The 7,441-nt window shown below is 64.9% G+C and overlaps 1 protein-coding gene across 2 annotated transcripts; it reads left to right on the forward strand.

The window, feature by feature from the left end:
• The first annotated feature begins 200 nt into the window (after positions 1-200).
• On the forward strand, positions 201-7,118 carry ERF (ETS2 repressor factor). Of its 2 annotated transcripts, none has more exons than XM_065926203.1 (4): positions 201-375; positions 4,795-5,029; positions 5,410-5,525; positions 5,640-7,118. In XM_065926203.1, the coding sequence occupies exons 1-4, from the start codon at positions 354-356 to the stop codon at positions 6,920-6,922; spliced, it is 1,656 nt and encodes a 551-aa protein (XP_065782275.1). In that variant the 5' UTR covers positions 201-353; the 3' UTR covers positions 6,923-7,118. The 2 variants fall into 2 exon arrangements, with proteins under 2 accessions (XP_065782275.1, XP_065782276.1); XM_065926204.1 differs by lacking the exon at positions 201-375 and adding an exon at positions 1,639-2,264.
• The last annotated feature ends 323 nt before the right edge of the window (positions 7,119-7,441 follow it).

The following is a 7,441-nucleotide window of genomic DNA, read 5'->3' on the forward strand; positions in this document are numbered from 1 at the left end:
TCCTCAGTGGCAGCGCGCCGGCGTGTGTGTGTGTGTGTGTGTGTGTGTGCGCGCGCGCGCGCGTGTGTATGTATGTGTGCCTGTGTGTGTCTGTGTGTGAGTGCGCGGGGAGGGGGCGGGCACAGTGTCTCCATGGCGACGCGGCGGTGACGTCGCCGGCCGGGGGGCGTGGGCGTCCCGGCCCCAGAGTGCGATATTAACCCGGGAGGCGGCGGCGGGGAGGGGAGAGGCTCTGAGAGGCGAGGCCGGGTGAATCGGCGAGGGCGGCCCGACGTGCTCGGGACGGGACGGGGCAGCGCGGGCGCCGGGAGCTGCGGCCCGGAGTCGGGGCGCCTCGCCCCGGGCCCCCCAGCATGAAGACCCCGGCGGACACAGGTGGGGGCGGGGGCAGCACGTGTGGGGGAGACTTGTTGCCCCGGGAAACCAGGCGGAGAAACTTTGGGGGGGCTGAAGGGTTCTGGGGGAGCCCGAGTGATCCCCAGTTGCGGGGGACCCCCAAGCACTCGAGACCTGTTGCTTCTTGCGGTGCGAGCGGGGGTGTGCACCGGGCCCCCAATTCCTGGTTCTGGACGCAGTGGTTGGGTGCTGCGAGTCCTGGTTCTTTCCTTGCCTGGACCCCAAAACCTGGGCTCTCCCTGACACCCGGGATCACGGGGGTGGCTGGGTTCCTCCCAGCCGCTCTGTCACGTTGCACTCTGGGGGCCGGGACGTGTGCGGGGTGTGTGTGTGGGGGGGCGCTGTCCACAGGGCCCGCTATTCCCGGTTCGGCGCTGCACGGTCCAGCCCGTGACCTTCACCGCGATGCGTGTCCCGCACCGGCTTAGAGGGGGATACGGGATGGCTTCTAGGAGGAGGGCGTGAGTGGGGAGCCCGGGACTCGGGGTCCAGGCTGCGCCGCCCCTCCCCCGCCCGTCTCCGCCGGCTCCTCGCTCCCCCGCCCGCGCCGAGTCGCAAAGTTCCAAAGCGCAGCCCGAACGTTCGAAAAAGGAACTTTTTGTTTCCGACCTTAGAACGCGCGGCTTTAAGGTCGCTCCGGAGAGACCTGGGAACCCTCCTCCCTCGCCGCCGGGGACCTGGGGTTGAGGAGGGTGGGAAAGGTGGGGGGGACGCGGAGGCTCCCCCCCTCCTCCCCCCTCCCTCATCCAGCCCTTCTCTTTCAACCGGCCGTCTCTTCCCTCCGCCCCCCTCTTCCCCGCCAACTTGCTCCTCCTTAAGGGACCAAGGTTCCCCTCCCCCCCCTCGGTCGGCGGGCGGGGGGCAGCAGGATTAACCCCCACTCCCACTCGGACTTTCCCCCCTTCCCCTCCCCCGCCGCCCCCGGGCTCTCGCAGGCTGGACTTTGCGCCCGGGCGCGCTGGGGGAGGGGTCCCAGCCGCCCCCTGCCCGTCTACCCCGTCGGAATCCGGCCCGGGGCGGGGACGGGGGAGGGGGAAGGGGGCCGGGCGCCGCTGTTCAAACTTGTTTCCTTCCCCCGGCGGCGGCCGCGGCTAGGGCTCCTGTGTGCGGGTGTGTGCCCCGACCGGCCCACCCACCCCGCCCCCCCTCGCTGGGCGGGTGGGGGCGGCTCTTAAAGGGCTCCGAGCCGGGCTCCGGCGCCTGGGGATTGGGGGCCGAGGGAGGGGGCTGGGTGTAGGCAGGGGCTCGGAGTGCAGTAGGGTCAGTCACGTGCGTCCCACATACTCTCTGGCTCCCGAAGGCTCCAGGGCCGCTGGGCCTCGGGGGCAGCCGGAGCCTCCCCTCGCCGGAGGAGGGGGCCGAGGGACCCAGACAACCCCGCCTCGTCTTCGCTCCCTGCTACGGGCCTTCGCCTGGTGGGACCGGCTGGGCCGCTCCCCCATCCCAGTCTTGGGGCCGCGCCGTGTGTGGGTTCTCTGCCTGGGGGAAGGGGCGGGAGCCTTTTCTGGCCTCCCGATGGGTCCATGGGTCCATCTGACTCCTGGCTGGCCGCTGCGCGCCCCTCCATCCGATCCTCCATCCCGGCCCCTCTCTCCTCTGCCGCGGCTGTTTCCCACTTCCTGTTTTCTTCCCGGCCCTGGCGCCACCGAGGGCTGCCTGGAGTGGGGGAGGTGGTGGGGCCCCCCAGGAGGCCTGCGTGTTCTTCCTCTACCACTGCCCCTCCCTTCCGACCCCCATAGCCCTTTTGAAAAAAGTTTGGGCAGTTAAGGTGAATTTGAGGGGTACTCGAGAATTCTGCACCCCCCTCCCCCCCGCAGGTTTCCACAGTCTGTCTGGGAGATTCCCTACCCCGCCTATGTGGGATCCAGGTGTGTCTTCTGGGACCCCGCCATCCCAGCCCTTCCTGTCTGCTGCCTCTTCTCCACCCTGTCTGCCAACGTCCTCAGCTCTTCTCTCAGTGTCAGCTGCTCTGTCTCTGCCTCACTGTCCCCCGCCCCGTGCTCTAGAGGTCCTGCATCCCCAGGCTTTCTTGGTGTAGGCCGGGTGGTTCCCTGTTTTAAGCACGTGGACTCATACACAACACACACTCACACATGCTCCCCTTGCCCGTGCCTGGCTCCTGGCTCCAAAGCCTGGGGAACAGAGCCCCATTGAGACACCCTGACGTCACCCCCCATCTTCTTTCTCCCCCCAAAGCTGGGAACAGGCCCTCATGTATGCCGTGTCCGATGAGGAAAGCTGGCTTTGGGGTTGGCCTGGGAATGGGGAGGGTCGCTGCCATGAGTGGGAGCCAGAGTCCTGGTCCGGGAGCGAGGTTGTTCAGGGAGGGGGCTTAACTAAGGGGGCCTGGGTCAGCCCCCGGAATGCAGCTTGAGGCCTTTCCAGAGCCCCCCACCTCCCTTCTGAGTTCCCTTTGTGTTGCATGTAGTCTCTCTCACTCCTTCTCTTCTGCAAAGTTTATTTTTAGCCTCCTGCTCCCCCGCTCCCAGGACTGTCGCTGCACACACGTTGCCTGGTTACCGGGACAAGGAGGCTGGGGCGGGTGGGCTGGGAAGGGTGGCTTTAATTTTGGGGGGAGGATGGAAATCAGTACACCCTCCCAACCCTAGACTGATGTCTCAGGGGTTTCGGCCCCCACCCCGAGTCCAAGAGCCAAATTGGGGCTTGTTGGGGGTGGGGGCGGGGGTGTGAAGCTTGGTGCCATGAAGGGAGACAGGAGTTTTTTGGAGAAGGTTGGCGGGTACATGAAGCGGGCGGGTTCCCAAGAGCCTCTGGGCCCTGAACAAGACCATCAGACCTGGGTTCTCTAGCAGGGTGAGGATCAAGGGGTGAACACCTGGATTCCCAAGAGAGGGACGGGGCTGTGGATGCTGGGGTCCGTGGAAGGTGCTGTCAGGGCCTGTCACTTGTGAATGGATTAGGAACTGCTGGTACAGGACCCTGAGTCTGTGACACCCTGAGGTCATATGGTCATATCCCTGGAGCCCGGAGGGACTGACTGGAGGCTGGGATTTCTGAATGGGGCAGGGACCAGGTGGGGAATGCTGGCCATCCCAGTCTGCCCAAGGCCAGGGGTCAGGGATTAGAGTCAGCTCTGATTTAGAGGGAGTGGTCCCTTTGGCACCAGGAGCTGCTGATCCCCGGCGTCCCCATGGGGAAGGCTCCCCTGTTGGATTCCAGACTTGGGTGGGGACTTTCAGGGAGGTTCCATGTTGCCTCAGGTTGGGTTGGTACCTGCTTCAGCTGGGGTTTGAGCCAGGACCATGGGAAGAAGGCTGACCCTTGCAGCCTGACTGGGACTTGGGACCCGCCCATCCTTAGCTGTCCACCTTGGTCTTCTCCCTCTAGTGGCACCAGGGCTCCTGTCCTGCCTCCCCCCCTTCTTCTCTTCCTCCTTTTTCCCTCCTCCCACCCCTCCATTACCGGCTGCCTAGTGCTGAATTATTGATGGCCCCTGATTACCCGGGGGTTTGGGAAATGACAACAACCGCAGCCCCCCCAACTCCCCCCCCATCAGGCTGCCCACCCCCTCTAGGGACCAACCAGCCCACCACCAACCTCTACCCAAGGTTAATGCTGGGGGCGGGTAGATAGGTGGGCAGGGAAGACTCTAAAGATGAGAAGGCAGAAGGGGGAACGGGTTGCAGCGAGCGATGCCTGTTCAGTGTTGAGGCCCTCCAGCCAGGTTGGGTCCATGTGCCCGGGTCTGGGTAGGGCAGTGCAGCACAGAGGGTCCTGGGCTTGATGGGGGGGCGCTCTCTCAGACAGTCTGGGTTTCACTCTCCAGGGAAGACAGAAGCCTCTGTGTGTGCAAGCGCTGACCTCATCGTCAACCAGCCACCCCACCCCTCCTGGTCCTTTTAAGAAAAAAAAAAAAAAAAGCCTTCTCTTGGGGGCCTAGGGTGGGAGTAAGGGGCTCCGGTAGGTCTTGGGAGGGAGACAGTGTATGTTCCTAGGAGGGGAACAGAGAGGTGGTGGGGGCAGGGGTGTGGTAATGACTGACCCTGAATGGGAGTGAGGGTGGGCTGGGGGTGGCTAGCCCCAACCCGTCTGGCCACGTGTGCCCCTTCCTGCTCCTCCCCCACTGGCAGCCCTGCCCGCCGGCCTGGCTTGGTGCCTGGCCCCCTGGCACTGGCCCCGGGACCCGCCGCCGACGGTTTCCTGTTTCTCCCGGTGTTGCTGGAGCAGGCTCCAGCTTCCCCTCCCCCCAGCTCCTGTCTAGCCCCCCTCACACACACAGACACACACTGTCTCCCTCTAACCAGGTCTTGGCTTGGCAAGGGGAGACGGGTTTCCCCATGGTAAGGGCGGGGCTAGGGAGGTGGACCCTGGGATGGGCCCCAGGGCCCCGGACTTGGCGCCCTGACCCAGGGCCGCTCCCCTGCCTCCCGTCCCCAGGCTTTGCCTTCCCGGATTGGGCCTACAAGCCAGAGTCATCCCCCGGCTCCAGGCAGATCCAGCTGTGGCACTTTATCCTGGAGCTGCTGCGGAAGGAGGAGTACCAGGGTGTCATCGCCTGGCAGGGGGACTACGGAGAGTTTGTCATCAAGGACCCCGATGAGGTGGCTCGGCTCTGGGGGGTCCGCAAGTGCAAGCCCCAGATGAACTATGACAAGCTGAGCCGGGCTCTGCGGTGAGGAGGGCAGAGGCCCCAGGGCAGACGTGGACAGCTCCCCCACACACACTGGTTGGGAGCCCCCTGGCCCGTGGGAATAGGCATTGGGTTTGACTTCTGGCTGTGCCACATGGTAGCTGTGTGACCTCGGACCAAGTCCTAACCCCCCTGAGCCCACGTGTCACACCGAGTCGAGAACGTGGTCATGGATGTCGTCTGTAGTCTGACCCCAGAACTAAGGGGAGAACTGGTCCCCACTCTGGACCTTGATTCCACTCGTGTGGCCCACATTCTTCAGTCACCCTTTGCGAGCAGCACTAATACAGGTCAAGGTTTGGGTTCTAGATTCGGGTCCCCTGTGACTGACCCTCTGATGAACGGTGTTTCTGTACCCCCAGCTATTACTACAACAAACGCATTCTGCACAAGACCAAGGGGAAACGGTTCACCTACAAGTTCAACTTCAACAAACTGGTGCTGGTTAATTATCCTTTCATCGACGTGGGCTTGGCTGGTGAGTACCAGGGCTGGTGGGTACGGCCTCAGAGGGAGAGCAGGGTCTACCTGAAAGTCCAGGTGAAGCAGAGCGGGGAGGGGCCTTGACATCATGTCATCCCTCTCCCATCAGGGGGTGCGGTGCCCCAGAGTGCCCCGCCAGTGCCGACAGGCGGCAGCCACTTCCGCTTTCCTCCCTCGACACCCTCCGAGGTGCTGTCTCCCACTGAGGATCCCCGCTCACCGCCGGCCTGCTCTTCGTCATCGTCATCCCTCTTCTCGGCTGTGGTGGCCCGGCGCCTGGGCCGGGGCTCGGTCAGTGACTGTAGCGATGGCACATCAGAGCTCGAAGAGCCCCTGGGAGAGGACCCCCGGGCCCGACCGCCCGGCCCCCCGGAGCTGGGTGCCTTCCGTGGGCCCCCGCTGGCCCGCCTGCCCCACGACCCTGGTGTCTTCCGTGTCTACCCCCGGCCCCGGGGTGGCCCTGAGCCCCTCAGCCCTTTCCCCGTGTCGCCTCTAGCCGGGCCTGGCTCTCTGCTGCCCCCGCAGCTCTCCCCGGCTCTGCCCATGACCCCGACCCACCTGGCCTACACCCCGTCCCCCACGCTGAGCCCTATGTACCCCGGTGGTGGCGGGGGCCCCAGCGGCTCAGGGGGAGGCTCCCACTTCTCCTTCAGCCCCGAGGACATGAAACGGTACCTGCAGGCCCACACCCAAAGCGTCTACAACTACCACCTCAGCCCCCGCGCCTTCCTGCACTACCCCGGGCTGGTGGTGCCACAGCCCCAGCGCCCCGACAAGTGCCCGCTGCCGCCCATGGCCCCCGAGACCCCACCGGTCCCCTCCTCGGCCTCGTCCTCCTCTTCCTCCTCTCCATTCAAGTTTAAGCTCCAGCCACCCCCCCTGGGACGCCGGCAGCGGGCTGCTGGGGAGAAGGCCCCGACAGGCGCTGACAAGGGCGGCGGCCTGGCCCTCGGCAGCGGTGCGGGCGGGCTGGCCGAGGGGGCCGGGGCTCTGGCCCCGCCACCGCCGCCGCCGCAGATCAAGGTGGAACCGATCTCCGAAGGCGAGTCGGAGGAGGTGGAGGTGACTGACATCAGCGACGAGGACGAAGAAGACGGGGAGGTGTTCAAGACACCTCGTGTGCCGCCTGCACCCCCAAAGCCCGATCCGGGCGAGGCGCCCGGGGTCGCCCAGTGCATGCCTCTCAAGCTGCGCTTTAAACGCCGCTGGAGTGAAGACTGTCGCCTCGAAGGGGGTGGGGGCCCTGCTGGGGGCCTTGAGGATGAGGGTGAGGACAAGAAGGTGCGTGGGGAGGGGCCTGGGGAGGCTGGGGGGCCCCTCACCCCAAGGCGGGTGAGCTCTGACCTCCAGCACGCTACAGCCCAGCTCTCTCTGGAGCATCGAGATTCCTGAGGGCTGTGGGCAGGGGACCCCTGTTTCCCCCACCCCCATGCCTCTTTTGCTGCCTTAACCCCCCCTATTTCCCAGAGGTGAGGGCAGCTTTTTAGTCTTGCTCCGCCACCGCCTCTCCCCTCCCCCATGTTTTGTATAAAACTTTTAATTTCTTTTTTTTTTTTTAAATGGTGAGGGTGGGTGGGTGCCCAGGGTAGGGGGCCATCCCCTGTCTCTGTGGGTTTCTAAGCTCCGGGCAAAGTGGTGGGGGTGGGAGGGAGGGGGGAGTTAAGGGGGCCACCTCCATTCTGGGGAATTTATATTTGAACTGAGGCTCTGGCCTCAAAGCCCAGGAACTTTTTTTATTACAATCGTTTAGGAAGTAAAGCCTTGTCCCTCCCTGTCCTTTGCCTCCTGTACCTGTCTCCCTATCCATCCCCGGCCGTCCTCAGCCCCAATCCTGCCTTCCCCGCCCCTCCAGGGGCCGTGAGTGCCTGGGTTTCTCATAGCCCCACAGGGTTGCAGCAGAGGAGGGAGGGA

The sequence above is a fragment of the Muntiacus reevesi genome, chromosome 2 (assembly GCF_963930625.1).
Source record: "Muntiacus reevesi chromosome 2, mMunRee1.1, whole genome shotgun sequence".
Lineage (NCBI taxonomy): Eukaryota > Metazoa > Chordata > Mammalia > Artiodactyla > Cervidae > Muntiacus > Muntiacus reevesi.